This window comes from Microtus oregoni, unplaced genomic scaffold (assembly GCF_018167655.1).
Source record: "Microtus oregoni isolate MIOR12 unplaced genomic scaffold, Mior012 000045F_ref0000178, whole genome shotgun sequence".
NCBI classification, from domain to species: domain Eukaryota; kingdom Metazoa; phylum Chordata; class Mammalia; order Rodentia; family Cricetidae; genus Microtus; species Microtus oregoni.
In genome coordinates, this window is record NW_024543219.1 from 4,890,615 (window position 1) to 4,907,253 (window position 16,639).

The 16,639-nt window shown below is 44.4% G+C and overlaps 2 protein-coding genes across 2 annotated transcripts; both read left to right on the forward strand.

The window, feature by feature from the left end:
- Positions 1–1,738: 1,738 nt before the first annotated feature.
- On the forward strand, positions 1,739–5,009 carry LOC121434967 (granzyme C-like). The gene is made up of 5 exons (XM_041633970.1): positions 1,739–1,793; positions 2,772–2,922; positions 3,371–3,506; positions 3,631–3,891; positions 4,866–5,009. The coding sequence occupies exons 1-5, from the start codon at positions 1,739–1,741 to the stop codon at positions 5,007–5,009; spliced, it is 747 nt and encodes a 248-aa protein (XP_041489904.1).
- An 8,214-nt stretch (positions 5,010–13,223) lies between these two features.
- LOC121434966 (granzyme C-like) lies at positions 13,224–16,250 on the forward strand. The gene is made up of 5 exons (XM_041633969.1): positions 13,224–13,278; positions 14,335–14,485; positions 14,938–15,082; positions 15,240–15,491; positions 16,107–16,250. The coding sequence occupies exons 1-5, from the start codon at positions 13,224–13,226 to the stop codon at positions 16,248–16,250; spliced, it is 747 nt and encodes a 248-aa protein (XP_041489903.1).
- Positions 16,251–16,639: the final 389 nt, after the last annotated feature.

The following is a 16,639-nucleotide window of genomic DNA, read 5'->3' on the forward strand; positions in this document are numbered from 1 at the left end:
TTAGAATTAAAATATCTCAGTCCCACCTTAGAAATTCACTGAGTTCAGAGCTATGCCCATCAGGCTGGGGAGTAAAGCATCTCTTGCTCAAAAGCAATGTCGAATATCCCACAAAATTCACATTGTCCTCCTTTGCTTTTATGACAAAAGCATACCAAAATAAATGATACTATTTATATGTGTACAATTTCTTTATTAGATATTACAAACATGGACCCTGCTCCATAGTTTTGAAAGATTCTGTATAAATGGGCACAGTACAATTAGGATTATTTTATTCTCTAGAATTTTGTTGCTTGCCTGTATGTGCAGATATTGTGTCACTTTTATATGGTCCCTTTCCAAGGGGAAGAGTCTTCTTTCATTACAGCTTGCATTAGTAATGCGTAGTTCAAAACAATTATCCCTTCACTATGGCCCAGAAAACCCAAAAGGCTACATATCCATAGACCAGATCATTAATTTTGAGCCAATTAATATCAGGACTGCAGTTCACAACTAGGACAAGAAAACCTCTCTTGGTCATAAAGTAGGAAAGAAAGAAATTCAAAAATAAAACATAATGCTGTGGTGGTAAAGCAGGACCTGATATGCTCTGGGTTATCTGACATGCTCTGGATGTGCATAGACACACACGCACATACACACATGCATGCACAGGTACACACATGCATGCACGCACACACGCACACACACCTGTTCCTAGGGCAAGGCTAGTCTGTCTCACCTCCCAGAGTTGTTATTACACAGCTTTAGCCACCTGTTCTCTTAGCTCAGATCCTCAGCTCACTCCAGTCAATATCAGCCTTTTCAAGGGCTGCATCTCTGTCGGTCTCACTTCTGGATCTAGCCCACTAAATAATCACTCAAGATCTTACCAAGGCCCCTTGGAGCTACAGAAAATCCTAGGCACTGTTGCAGAAAACACCACTGCAGTCCTCAGCAGGGAAGCCAGGGCTCATTTAATTTTCCTAACCTTTAAATTCAATCTGGAAGCTCGTGCTTTGAGATAAATGCCAATAAACAATAAACAGGTAACAGATACACGTCAATGTGATTCATTATTATACTTAACTATGCATGGCAGCAAGATGTGATCAGTGCCCACAGGGTAAATACTTGCTTTTGAGATTTCTCGGTGACATCCTAGCAGTTTAGGAAAGTCAGAGTGAGCAAAGATTAATTCATCAGACTGTTCCAACAGATGTTCCTCAGTATGATCAGAACTCCCAGAGGTTAATAAGAAGATGTACTAAAACTCTTCCTTGCCAAGTATGGCTCTGCATAACTCTCACTAAACACTGTATAACTTTATCTGTGTATTTGTAGTTCTATAACTGTTTCATGGTAAACTGGTTATCTGTATTTTTTAAAATGGAAAGAAAGAAACCAAAGAAACGAAAATCGATCTTATCAGAATGCAAAAGGATGTAAGAGGTAAGAAAGGCCACACTTTTGTCTCAGTGTAGGCACAGTGGACTTCCTGGGGTCTCAGGCCCTCCTCAACCACAACATTAACACCCTCTTTTCCTGGTCTTTATCCAGGATTAGCTCAGAGGATGTCAATGTGGTGACCATGTCGTTTTTACCCAAACCAGACAATGTCCTGAGCTAATAAAGCCAACCAGAGCAGAGGTGCACAGGTTTAAAAGGCCTGTGAGGTCACTGAGCGCTCACGTCCTCATCCTTCAAGGGCTGTGTCCACTCTGCCCTCCAACCTGAGAGCCTTCCTGGCAAGATGGCAGCAGTCCTGATTTTCCTGACCTTTCTTCTGCCACTTGGAGCTGGTGCAGGTGAGTGAACACTCTGATTCTAGAGGTACCATCCCATAATACCTCTGTGGAGTCTCTGCCCAGCTCTAGTCAGGAACTTTCTGCTCTGAACCAGGAGCTTTCTGAACCTCAGGTCCCAGACCAACCCAGACCTGGAAGCTTGTCACTGGCTAGATCCTCAACAAGGTCTGAAGAAGGGCGGTGTCCTCAGAGGACATGGTGGGCACTAGCTTCTCCCTGCTCTTCGTGTCACCTGGGGAGTGGATCATACTTAGATAGATATGTTAAGAGAATGAAAACCTCCAAAAAGCATGTCATTAACTAATTAAGCCCAGACCAACGGCCCCTTTAATGACCAACCTGCAATGGAGTAAGACCACCAGCTCAAGGATATTATCATTATTTAGCAACCTCCCCATTCAATTACTGAAAAAGAGGCCCAGGGCAACAAATGCCAGCATTGCACCCTCCACTAAATTTACAGTTTTGGTTGGCCTCTCCACTTCTTTCTGCATGTCCCTATATTCCTGTCTTTGGCCCCAGGGCCCTGAATCCCATGCTATCTTAACTACTAGCCCTGCAGCTAACTAGAAGTCATTCATTCATGCAGCCAAAAGCTTTTATTGAGAACCCAAGATATGTTGGGCACCAGACTAGGAGAGTTTTTAAAAATTCACTGGATAGGGGTTGGGTAAAAGGTGAAAACATGATACCAATCAAGACATCAGAGGGTCAGACAGACACATTAAGAGAAAAGACCAGGCAATTCACTCAGGATTTCCTCAGTGTAGACTCATGTATTTGTAAAGCAGGGCCTGGAGGACAAGTGTACCCACCCCTTTTCAGAGCAGGGCCCTGAGGCTTAGGATTCAGCAAAGATTATTCTATGTGTAAGGAATTCAGTCTACAACATCTTGGGGAGCTGCAGATCCCATTGCCTTCACCATCCTGACTTCATCTGCTGCTCCCAGACACCCCATATTCTGCCTTTTCTTTCAGAGAAGATCATCGGGGGCCATGAGGTCAAACCCCACTCCCGCCCCTACATGGCATTTGTTCAATTTGTGAATATTGATGGAAGTAAGAGTCGCTGTGGAGGCTTCCTGGTAAAAGACAACTTTGTGCTGACAGCTGCTCACTGCATGGGAAGGTGAGAAGGAGCTAGGTCATGCTTTTTGAGATCCTGAAAGGAGTTTAAATGCTTTAATTGTGATTCCTTCTGTGAGAGCTCACTGGAGGGCAGGGCTGTGATAATGGAAGTCTGTCATCATGGAAACTTTGAGGTCAAAGGGTGAGAGCCCAGAGGCAGCAGCACAGTTGAGTTGAAAGCAACTACAGTGGTCAGACTACAGCAGTGGCCGAGGCTGAAAGTGCACATTAAGAGTCAATGTAAACTTTGGAAAATCGTGGAGAAGAAAGAGGGAGTCTTCAGGAGTCTAGTGTCCTTGAGAAGACAAAGCAGTAGTTCACACCCTGATGCCCTTCTGGCTCCTCAGTCCCCTCAGCTAGAGCCCCATCCTGCCCACACAGCCTCTTACAGCTCCTGCACTGTGTCCTCTCTCACTCCACATCTTGTATCTGCACTCTGCTCTCTGCAGCTCAATGAGAGTCACTCTAGGAGCCCACAACTTAATGATCAAAGAGAAGAGCCAGCAGATCATCTCTGTGGCTAAAGCCATCCCACACCCAGACTACAATCCTATGGATAACTCCAATGACATCATGCTCTTAAAGGTGAGAAGAGCCCTCATCCTGTCCAGGGATTGCTCCTCCTGCTCTTACCGTGCTCTTTTCATCTCTTCCATCCTGCTGTCTCAGCCCAGCTGTCAATGAGCGGCACTCTCCCTTCTTCCCACAGCTGGAGAGGAAGGCCAAGAGGACTAAAGCTGTGAAGCCCCTCAACCTGCCCAGGCGTAAAATCCAGGTGAAGCCGGGGGATGTGTGCTCTGTGACTGGTTGGGGAAGGATGGACCCCGAGGGTGACTATTCAAACACACTTCAAGAGGTAGAGCTGACAGTCCAGAAGGATCAGGAGTGTGTGTCCCGCTTTCCACGTTCTTACACCAAAGCCATTGAAATCTGTGTGGGGAACCCAAAGATCAAGCGGGCTTCCTTTAAGGTAAGTTGTATTGTCTTTCTCTCGGGGCTCCATGGGAGGGGAAAAGCAGTCTAGGACCTAGAGACCAAGCATTAGGGACTCCTTTTCCCTCTGACTGTGATCTTTTCCCCTGGAAACAGCAGGAACCAGTAACTAACTGGGGCATCAGAGCTGATAAGCAACCACTGTGAAGTTAGCTTGTTGCAAGGTTTTACATGGATTTAGTCCACCATATTGGTGCCAGGTGTTGTAAGGAGAGGGCTGTTTGTTTGTCCCAGCTTCCCAGAACCAAAATAATCATACAGAAACTATATTAATTAAATCACTGCTTGGCCTATTAGCTCTAACTTCTTATTGCTTAACTCTTATATCTTAAATTTTACCCATTTTTATTAATCTGTATGTGGCAGTGGCTTACCGGCAAAGATTTGGCATGTCTGACTCTGGTGGCGGTCCCATGTGTCTCTCTGACTCTGCCTTCTTTCTCCCAGTATTTAGTTCAGTCTTCCCTGCCTACCTAAGTTCTGCCTTATCAACAGGCCAAGACAGTTTTTTTATTCATTTATGGTAATGACAGCACACAGAGGGGACTCCCACATCATCAGCTGGTATAAAGCAGGATTTGCACAGTCCTCCTGTCACCCAGGCCCAGGCCCTCTGTGTGTTGTTACCACAAGCAGGGGTCTCTTCAGACAGGCACCCACTTTTGTCAATGGTCTGGTCCTCCATGCTCACATCAGGCTCAACCACCTGTCCACAATTCTAAACAACAGCTTGGAGCTGAAGGTCCCACACACCTTCATAGAAAATGGATCATAGACTTGGAGTCTGGACTCAGGAGGGAGGTGAAGCAGTAACCCTGTCCAAAATCGGAGTGGGAAGCACAGGGGCCCCAGGTTTGCCCTCTGATCTCCCTCACACAGAGCATACAAGTCATGCTTTATGGTGGGAGGTGTGAAATCAGTTCAGTCCCCTGTGCCCCTCTCTATTTACAGGGCGATTCTGGAGGGCCTCTCCTGTGTAACAAAGCGGTTGCAGGCATCGTCTCCTATGGGTTTAAAAATGGTTCACCTCCGAGAGTCTTCACCAGAGTGTCAAGTTTCCTATCCTGGATAGAGGAAAACATGAAACACAATTAACTACAGAGCAAACCAGACCCCTCCCTGACTCACCATCTTCCCTATAGCCAAGTCCAGGATTGCCCTAGGACAGAAGCCAACATCTCAATAAAGTTCTCTTTGCAGAATCAGAAGCCTGGTTTCATATCACAGGGACCAACTCTGTGCTAGGCAGGCCAATGGCACACTTCTGCTTTCTGCTCACTCCACAACCATGTACACACATTGCCCAAAGCTCAGGCGAGGCCACTGAGAAGCTCCTTCTTACTTGTCCCTCTGTGCAGTGCCTGCCCTTCTGACAGGTCCAAAGCTGAGCTTGGGTGCCTCTTGTCTTGGGGCTCAGGGTGAAGTTTTTCCTCCTCTGTGTCATATGGAAGAAAGGTGAGAGCAAGCACCACTGGTCCTGGAGACAGGGGAGACAGAGCTGAGGCCAGTATAGATGGACCTTCCTGGGCAGAGTATTATTGTCCCACAGCTTAACCATTAAGGCGATAGCAATTTCAGTATCCCCTCTTTCTCATGTATCCTCCTCTGAAACAGGGCCAAGTTCCTCCAGCCTCTTAGCTCCACTCCCTTTTCTTTTATGCCTGCTCTGAGACTCTATCAATTTCTATGCTTTATGGTCCATGCTAATCTTTACATGTCCCTACCTCTTATCTCCATACCTAAGACACCCAAATCCACATGTGGCTCCATTCATTAGGGCCTCAGACCTGTGGTGCCCGCCTAAATCATGACCTAGCAGGGAGAGACTGACAAAGGTCCAGACCAGAAGTGGCACCACAGAGGACCATTGAGACCAGAGCTCTCAGGGCATGTCTCCAAACCCTGCACCCCAGATCCCACATGCTCAGACCTAGGAAAGCTCTTCACAGTCAGCTCAGTCACACTCCAGCCTCCCCATGTGCTCAGCATCCGTAGCAGTGGGGTCTCTCAGCAGCATGAGCTCCTCTGAGCTTGTTCATCTCAATCATTGCCAGCTTCTAGGTTATGGTGCCCTGCTGGTCATTTGGTTGATGTCAGTCTTTGACATCCCCAAGGCAAAAGAACTAAAAGTCTCTACTTTTCCATCAGTCAACACTGAAGTGTATGAGGTTTGCAAATGGCCTAAGGCAATTAGTTTCTATGGGAAACTATTCAGAAAATCAGCATCCACCCAGGAGTGGGCAGTAGGTAGAGAATAACACAGCTAAGACAGCCTCATTGTGTTTATTTTAAAGATGGCAGAAACAGAGTCAGTATTCTGATTTAAATCCCAAGAGATGGGCATGCTCAGAAACATAATTCAGAAACAGAATCAAATGCAAGTCAGGAGGCTGTGAAATAAACAAAAATGAAATGAAAGGTGTGGGGAAGAACCTGTGATATTTCGACATTCTTGGTTACTGCTGCATCCATAGTTCCTCAGACTACCTGGGATTCTCACTGTTATGAAGTTCTGGGCATGAGACTGTAGCCAGAATGTATGTGTGTGTGTGTGTGTGTGTGTGTGTGTGTGTGTGTGTGTGTGTATAAAAGTCTCCCTACATTGGACACACATTGATAAAAAAAAATCATTGCTGCCAGGGATTTTTGCACCTGCATTAATCCAGCACTTGGGAGGCAGAGGCAGGCAGATCTTTGACTTCAAGGCCAGACGAGGCTGTAAAGAGAGACTCTCAAGTCCCCCCCTTCATCCAGGTCTAGGAAGGTGAGCATCCAAACAGACTAGGCTCCCAAAAAGCCAGTACGTACAGTAGAATCAAAATCCAGTGTCATTATCATTGGCTTCCCAGTCCACCCTCATTGTCAGGCACATTCAGAGAGTCCGGTTTGATCACATGCTCGGGGAGTGGGGAAGTAAGGGAAGGGGGAGTTGGGGGAGGGGGAGGGAAAAGGGAGGATGGGAGGAGGTGGAAATGTTAAATAAATTAAAAAAAGAGAGAGACTCTCAAACAAATGAAAATTCTTAAATTAACTTAAATAAACAGAAAACTCTAAGCAGCCTTAGCTCAGGGTCCTGTCCTGTCAGACACTTAACAGATAACAGGACTGGTAGCTAAGCTTAATGGTTATCTGTCCCACACAGACAGAGTGTCACCTTCTGGGAGTGGAAGTAAAATCTTGCTTTGGACCAGGCAACTTTCAAGGACAAGTTTTTATATAGGAAGAGATGTAGGTGGCAGACAGTTTCTGATAGAGACCTGGAAAGCAAACCCTGCCCTGGAGACAGACTAAGGACCCAGCTCCTTTAGAGACAACAAAAACAAAGAAAAGTTCAGAAACAAAGAAATGTGTATTTGAAAACATATGGTCATATATGTATTCAGTTTAGAAGTCATATTTATTTGAGGGAGATGGTTCTAAGGCTTCAAATAACTCTGAAAACCATTATTGTGTATCAATTTGAGAGGATATAAAATAATTCTCTACCAATAGGAAGTAACTGACCTGAAAAACAGTATGAGCCATGTTGGGGTGAGGCTGAACTTAGCCTGGGATTCCCTGAAGAATCGACCTCAGTGTCATCTAATCTCCAGTCAGTAACTTGGTGTCATCCCACAAACAGATGAGCCCATTCTTTGACTCTCCCTGAACAAAACCTCCTGGGCTCCTCACACAGATGCATGGTGAAGGTGTTTAAAGCCCCCTTGCTTTGCTCCCTTGAGCACTTATTAGAGTAGATTCAGGCAGTAAATGCCTAAACCCAGAGTGCTTCAGATTCTTCTGCTTTGTGAAAGTTTCTCTCAGCCCTCACATTTGCATCGAGCTTACTTAGCTCTCCTAACATCTGTACTGATGCTCTGCACCTGCGACAGAAAGTGCTTCAACTCATCAAGAGCCACTTCGCTGTTCCTCCAGGGCACTGCAGTCCAGGAAGCCAGAGAGAAAACTGTAAGACATCCTTTAAGAGCAGACACTAGAACACAAATTCTCCTGGTTCATGCCGGGGAATACATGCTGGTATAACATCCATTGTCTTGTCCAGCACCATGCATCTCCTAGCCCCATTTTCTGTGGACTTAGAGAATGTAGAGTTTCTGTTCTGTATTTATTTGTTTTCCATGCCATGTTTTTGTGGTGTTTTTGGTGAGGATGTTCTCTCCTAGACTAATGTATTTGAACACCTGGTTCTGAGTTGATGATGCTGTTTGGGGATGTTAGGAAATATGGCACTGGTGGAGCAAGTCCATTGATGGGGCAGGCTTTGACTCACACCACTACCAATTCTCTGTCTCTCTCTTTCTCTCTGTCTCTGTCTCTCTCTCTGCTATGCCTTACTCTTTGTGTGTGTGTTTGTAACAATAGTGTATGACTTTTGAGTATGAAGTTCGTAGATGACAACATATTCCAATGCCATGTGAAATGAATAGATGTGTGCTCTTGCTATTATTAAACATGCCTGACTTCAGTGTGATGCTGCCAGTGTTTTATGTTCCAACTGCAGACAGTCAAACTGGCGCCATTATAGTTTCATGTGTTCCTGGTGACTTAATTAATGAAACATAGAGAATATCCATGATATTTTAATTTGCATTACAGATAATGTGTGTTTATTGGTATATGGAAAACCAGCAAGCATTCTTTTTGGATCACCAAGACACACACACCTCAGTTTTGCCTCACACTCCACCCTCCAGCCACCATTTCTACACTCAGCTGTCATTTTAAGCTGCATCTGCAGTTGAGACATGGAGATACCCAAGCCTTGCATTCTATTTTCTTTTCAATATTCATAATAAAAACATAGTTCGTTATCTGTTATTGCTTTTAATTTCAGCATGATTTCTTTACCATGATGAAACAATATAATACAATAAAAAAGAGAGATGATTTCTCAGTTAAAAGGGGGCAGACACTTATTTTTTTGTCAGGTAAATACAAGGCTATGTTCAACCTTTGGGGATTTGTGAGTGTTCACAAAGGTGATAACAGAAAACGTATTACATGCAAATCATACTACCTAACATGGCAGCTGTCAAGGATGGTGACACAAGGAGAAAGCAGTGGAATTGAAAAGGACATCTTCTCATTAACAAAAGCACTTATGTTTCAATTCAGGGGGCTGAGGATGTGGCTCAATGGCTAAGAGTATTAGCTGAACAAGCAGGAGAATCTGAGTTCAGATCCCAGCACCCACATAACAGATGCTGAGTGGAGCTGATCGCCTGTATCCTCAGTGCAGACAAGGAAGCCTGCTGATGCTTGCTGCTAGCAGCCTCAACAAAACAGTCTGTTCCCGGTTCAGGGAGGGACCCCATCTCAAAGGAGTGAGACAGAAAACAGTAGAGGAACCTGACATCTTCCTCTGCACTTATTCAGGCACAGGGACACACACACTGACATACATGTGTACACACAAGCACCACACATTAAAAAGATAGTCACACCTGTTCTAGTTATGTTCTGTTACTGTGATAAAACACTGTACCAAAGAAAGCACTTGGCCAAGAAAGGGTTGATTTGGCTCCCATGTCCCACCTGCACTCCATCACTGATGGAACTCAGGGCAGGAGCTGAAGCAGGAGCAGAGGCAGGAACCTCAGAGGAAAACTGCCTACTGGATCAGCTTGCTTTCTCTTCTAACCCAGGACCACATGCCCATGAATGGCACTAATCACAGTAGGCCAGGCCCAACTCAATCCATTAGCAAACAAGAAAGTACCCCCGCAAACATACCCATAGTCAATCTAATGGGCACAATCTTGAACTGAGGTCTTCTCTTCCCCACTGTTTCTAGTTTGTGTCGAGTTGACAGAAAGTTCCCAGCACAGCCCGTTAGACAGGCTCTGTGGTAAACAGCTAGACATGTGGTTATGTGGTTGTTTTTAAAAGAACAAAACAAAACAAGTAAAAATGCCCAAAATACATCGAATACACATATAAAATTGTCAAAAAAGTAAGAAAAAGTAAGTTCTAAAAGGACATTTAATGCAAAATCATTAAAAAATGGGTAACATCATATAGATCATCATCAATACTGAATTTCATAAGGGACAAGGGATTAAATCATCTCCAGTGCTGGAATTTCCTGAAAAGTGTTCATGCTAACTAAGGTGAAATCATTTACATTTCAGAGGTAAGATGGTCAAGCTAAGGACATTACCAAAACATTATTAAGTTACTTCTGATGTTGTAAACAATATTCATGACAGAATTTGGGAATGAAACTCAATTACAGATTGAACTTTTAGTTCATTTTACTGCTCATTTTATTTTTAATGGGGAATCCAAATTCTCAATACCATGTTTCATACACCATAAGTCCTACAGGTAAAGTTTGAATTATGATATGCTGAAATTAAAGCTAATAATTGCATGCATTTCAACCCAGCTGAATATGGTTTTGTGAAAAGTGATATAGCCTTTCTAATACGTTTGAGAGACAATTTGAAAACAGATATCAAGATTTTGTGAAATAATATCACTATTTTGGTATAATCACAATCCCATTTTTATCAGCATATATGTTATCTGCCAATGTTACCTTCTGATTTTCAATTGGAAATGCCTAGAATTGCAATACTTCATTCAACCTAAAAATATTTTCGATCATGTCTCCTCTCGACATTTATGGGTCTCTTACAGGACCTTCTCAGAAACAAGAGCTCACCCTTTACAGTTACACTGGATTCATGACATCAGTATTTCATAGCACCCACACTTGTGAGTCATAGGTCCCAGGAACTGAGCATGCAGGCCTGGAGAGATGGATCAGATGCTCTTGCATAGGACCCTAGTTCAGTTCTGAGCACCCATGCTGAATGACTCATAACACTTGTAACCTCAGCTCCTCCAGCCTCCAAGGGCGTGTGTACTCACATGCACATGGACAAACACAGACATACACATAAAATCCTTGATGCAAATATCTTCTAGATATGAGAGGGAACTACACCTATGAAATCTCAGCAATGTGACTGCTCAAATAAGACCTGAACAATGACAACTCCAGTTGAGCTTCCAAAGTGGTTGGGAAAATAGTAGGGAGCCCCATCCCAAGATGAAGAGCAACAGGCAATTATAAACTCCTGAGAGAGGAAGAAATAGTCTTCACCAAAGATGAGCCCCTCTAATGGTTATCCAATCCCAAGTGGTCAGACTCAAAATAAATATGCATTCAAGAAATAATAAATTGACTCTGTAAGCTGGATATATATATATATATATATATATTCTTCATGTATGTTGAGAGAGCGAGAGAATGATAACTATAGGTTAAGAGGCCTTGATTCTGAATGAGATGGAGCAACCTAGGAGGAGTTAGAGGGATAATGGCTGATGGTATGATTATATTTTAATTTTTCCAATAATTACAAGTGCTAAGCACATTAACACATAAATTAGAACCAAACTATCACAGCCCATCTTAGGAATCACCGAGATCAAAGCTCTGTTCATAAAAGGCAGTTGTGTCTAACAAGTCCATTTGCTTCTTGAAAGCATTGTCCAATAGCCCACAATGTTCGTGTTGTCCTCATTCACTATATTTGTTTGTTTGCTCTGTATTTTTCTTTTCTGAGACAGCATTTCTCTGTGTACCCTTAGCTGTCCTGGAACTCACTCTGTAGACCAGGGTGACCTTTAACTCTAGACATATGTCTGCCTCTGTCTCCCAAGTGCTGGGGTTCAAGGCATGTGCCACCACTGCTCTCCTTAATTTTAAGATAAAAATATACTAAAACAAATCCTATTTTTATGTATGTCCAAATTCTTTATTAGATATCACAAAATTGAAGCCTGGCCCATGGTTTTAAAAGATCTCTTCTAAATGGGTAGCATATAATTAACAATTTTTAGTCTGTAAGGATGTTGTTGCCTATCTGTATGTGCAGATAATGTATCATTTGTATATGGTTCCTTTTCAGGGAGGAATTATCAATTTTCATTATAGCTTGTATAGTAATGTGTATCCCAAAACAGTTATCCCTTCACTGTGACCCAGAAATGCCACAAAGTTCCAACCCATGGACCAGATGAGTAATTTAGATTCAATTAATATTGGAACTGCAGTTCACAACAAAGACAAGAAAGCCTCTATATACACCAAGTGTGAAAGGAGGAAATTCCAAAATCTCTGAAAACCATAATGCTGTGGTGGCAAAGCAGGACTCCGGTTGTTCTGTGGTTGTTCTGGTTGTCTGTGCAGGCAAGCATGTGTGTGCGTACACACACACACACACACACACACACACACACACACACACCTCTATTCTTAGGGCAAGGCCAGCTTGTGTCACCTCCCAGAGTCGATCTCATACAGCCTTAACCATCTCTTCTCTAAGCTCAGATCCTCAGCTCACTTCTGTCTTTATTAACTTTTTCATGGCTGGGTCACTGTCTTTCTTACTTCCTGATCTAGCTCACTAAAATAATCATTTAAGATCTTACCAGGGCCTTGTTTATCTACAGAAAATCTTAGGCAATGTTGTAGAAAATACCACTACAGTCCTCAGCAGTGAAGTTAGGGCTGATGTAATCTTACTTATGTCTTAAGAGAGAAATGCCAATACATATTGAACAGGTAACCGATACTTGTCAATTGTGATTTGTTATTATATTAAGTATGTATGTTAGTAAGACACGATAATTACTATCAATTAATTATCACACAGGGTATCAATTGCTTTAGAGAATTCTCTGTGACACCTTAGCAGTTTAGGAAAGTCATAGTGAGTGAAGATTAATTCATCAGACTATTCCAACAGATGGTTCCTCAGTATGATGAGAAGTCTCAGAGCTTAGTGAGAAGATGTACTGAAACTCTGCCTCGCCAAATAGGACACAGTATCAGCTCCTAATAAATACTGTATAATTTTGTCCATGTATTTTTAGTGCTATAACTGTTTTGTGGTAAATTGAGTGTCATTTTCAAAAAAGAAAAGAGAGAAAGAAAAAAACCCAAAGAAATTAAAAAGAGATATTGCAAGAAAGGAAAAAAAAATGTAAGTGATAAGAAAAGCCAAACTTTTCTCTCAGTGCAGGCACAGTGGACTTCCTGGGGTCTCAGGCCCTCCTTAACCACAACCTTACCACCCTCTTTTCCTGGTCTTTATCCAGGATTAGCTCAGAGGATGTCAGTGTGGTGACCGTGTTATTTTTACCCAAACCAGACAATGTCCTGAGCTAATAAAGCCAATCAGAGCAGAGGTGCACAGGTTTAAAAGGCCTGTGAGGTCACTGAGTGCTCACGTCCTCATCCTTCAAGGGCTGTGTCCACTCTGCCCTATTCAACCCGAGCAGCCTCCTAAGAAGATGGCAGTAGTCCTGATTCTCCTGACCTTTCTTCTGCCACTTGGAGCTGGTGCAGGTGAGTGAACACCCCTGTTCCAGAGGTGCCATCCCATAATACCCCTGTGGAGTCTCTGCCCAGCTCTAATCAGGAACTTCCTGCACTGAACCAGAAGCTTTCTGAACCTCAGGTCCCAGACCAACCCATACCTGAAAGCCTGTCACTGGCTAGATCGTCAACAAGGTCTGAAGAAGAGCGGTGTTCTCAGAGGACATGGTGGGCACTAGCTTCTCCCTGCTCTTTGTGTCACCTGGGGAGTCGATCATCCCTAAAAGGAGAAGTAGCAGAGAATGCAAAGTTACTAAAAAGTACTTCAATGACCTTACCTGAACCCAGACCAAGGGCAGGTTCAATGATCAGCCAGCAATGACGTAAGGACACCAGTTGAAGAATATTAGCATTATTTATTAATCTCTGCTCTCAGGCTACTAAATCTAGAGGCCTACGGTGACAAGATGCCTGTGCTGTACACTCCATTACCTTTGCCATCTAGTTTTGCTTGTCCCTCCACTTCTTTCTGCAGGTCCCCAGCTACTGCCATTATACCAGCTGAATCCTACAATATCCCTTAGGCTCTGATTCCCTTGAGCTCTGAACCACCATCCCTCCAGCTAAGTAAAAATTATTCTTCCATGCAGCTAATTCATTTACTGAGAACCTAAGATATGATGGGCACCAGAATAGAAGAACTTTAGAAAATCCCTCTCTAAAGACTTTGGGGTAAAAGGTGACAAAATTAGCAGAAATCAAGACAGGAGAGGCGTCTGGAGACCCATTACCCAAGAAAGACTAACATGAGCCACTCAAGATCCCCTAGGTCTCTAGCATCATGAAGAAAGAAGTTTGTCCTTCCATGTTTTTGTAAAGCAGGGGCTGGAGGATAAATTCTACCCACCCCTTCTCAGAACAGGGCCCTGAGATTTCAGATTCAATAAAGATCATTCTGTGTGCAAGGAATTCTGTCTACAACAGTCTTGGGGAACTGTAGAACTCACCCCATCACCTCTCCCTAGATCTTCCCTCCTAACTAATCTGCTGCTTCCAGAAACCCCATATTCTCACCTTTTCTTTCAGAGGAGATCATCGGGGGCCATGAGGTCAAGCCCCACTCCAGCCCCTACATGGCATATATCACATCTTTTCATGATGATGGGAAAAGACATTGCTGTGGAGGCTTCCTGGTAAAAGACAACTTTGTGCTGACAGCTGCTCACTGCAGGGGAAGGTGGGGAGAAGGAGCTAGGCCCATGATTTCTGAGACCCCAACAGGAGTTTCTATCTTCTACTTGTGGTTGCTCCTCTGAGAGCTCACTAGAGGTCAGGGCTGTGACAATGGAAGTCTGTCATTAGGGAAACTTTGAGGTCAAAGGGTGAGAGTTCAGAGGCAGCAGCACAGTTGAGTTGAAAGCAACTACACTGGTCAGACTACAGCAGTGACCGAGGTTGAAAGTGCACATTAGGAGTCAATGCAAACGTTGGAGTACTGCCTGAAAACAAGAACAAGTTCCCAGGAGTCTAGTGTTCTTGTAACGGAAGAGCAGTGGTTCACCCCCTGATGCCATTCTGTCTCCTCAGTCCCCTCAGCTAGAGCCCCATCCTGCCCACACAGCCTCTTACAGCTCCTGCACTGCGTCCTCTCTCACTCCACATCTTGTATCTGCACTCTGCTCTCTGCAGCTCAATGAGAGTCACTCTAGGAGCCCACAACATCAGCTTCCAGGAGGAGACCCAGCAGACCATCCCTGTGGCTAAAGCCATTCCACATCCATATTTCAGTCGTAAGGATGGCTCCAGTGACATTATGCTCTTAAAGGTAAGACTTGTCTGCACAGATCTCTGAGATCCGCTTGCTGCAGAGATTGCCCCCCCCCCTTTCTCCTCTCACCCCGTTTCTCTTCCATCATGGTTTACAAAGTGTTCAGGGCAGTAGGCCCATGGCTGAGCTGCTGTCTCCTGCCTCTTCCCCCACAGCTGGAGAGGAGGCTAAGAAGGCTAAAGCTGTGAGGCCTCTCAACTTACCTAGTAGCAAGGTCCATGTGAAGCCAGGGGACATGTGCTATGTGGCTGGTTGGGGACAGTTGGCCCCGGAGGGTAAACTCCCAGATACATTGCAAGAAGTTGAGCTGACAGTCCAGGAGGATCAGGAGTGTGAGTCCCGGTATCCAGATCGTTACAACAAAGCCATTGAGATGTGTGTGGGGGACCCAAAGATCAAGAGAGCTTCCTTTTATGTAAGTTTGATTTTCATCCTCTTTGTGTTCTGTGGGAGGGAAAAGCAATCTGAAACCTAGAGAGCAAGTTTCAAGGGATTCTTTGTTTTGATCTTTCTCCATGGGAACAGCAGGAACCAGCAACTAACTAGGCCCTCAGAGCTGACAAGGAGCCTTGGTGAAGAAGACAGCTGGTAAAAAGCAGGATTTTCACAGCCCTTTGGACTCCTAGGCCCAAGCTTTAGAAAGCAGTGCTGCCTGTGTGTGTCCTTACCACAAGCCGGGGTCTCCTCAGAGCAGGCACCCACATTTGTCAATATTCTGGTCCTCCATGCTTACATCAGTCTCACCTGTCCCCATGTTCTTAAACAATAGCCTGGAGCTGAGGGTCCCACACACCTTCAAAGGGAGTGGATCACAGACCTGATGAAAGGGCAGAGGCCTGGTTCTGGTGGAAGTGAAGCAGTAACCCTGTCCACAATCAGAGTGGGAAGCCCAGGGGACCCAGGCCTGCCTTCCAATCTCGTACAAGCAGAGCACACAAGTTATATTCCTCGGAGAGGAGCCTTGACATGAGAGTGGTTGGGACTAGGGTGAACAACAGCTCAGTCCTCTGTGACCTTTCTCCATCCACAGGGAGATTCTGGAGGACCTCTTGTGTGTAAAAAAGCAGCTGTGGGCATTGTCTCCTTTGGACACATTGATGGTTCAGCTCCAAGAGTCTTCACCAAAGTGTCAAGTTTCCTATCCTGGATAAAGGAAACGATGAGTAGCAGCTAACTACAGAGCAAATCAGACCCCTCCCTGACTCACCATCTTCCCTACAGCTGAGTCCAGGATTGTCCTAGGACAGAAGCCAGCATCTTAATAAAAGTCTCTTTGCAGAATCAAAAGACTGGTTTTTATCACAGTGACCAACTCTGTGCTAGGAAGGCCAGTGTCTCACTTCTGCTCTCTGCTCACCTCATGTCTATACTCACATCTTGTCTAAAGCTCCTGCAAAGCTTTTGCCCAGCTCGTTTGTAATTGTCCCACTGTGCAGTGCCTGCCTATGGACATGCCCAAAGCCGAGCTGTGCTGTCTCCCATCTTGGGGTTCAGGGTGAACTTTTGTCTTTCTCTTGGTCATATGGACAAAAGGAGAGTGAAAGCATCATTGGTCAGGAGATT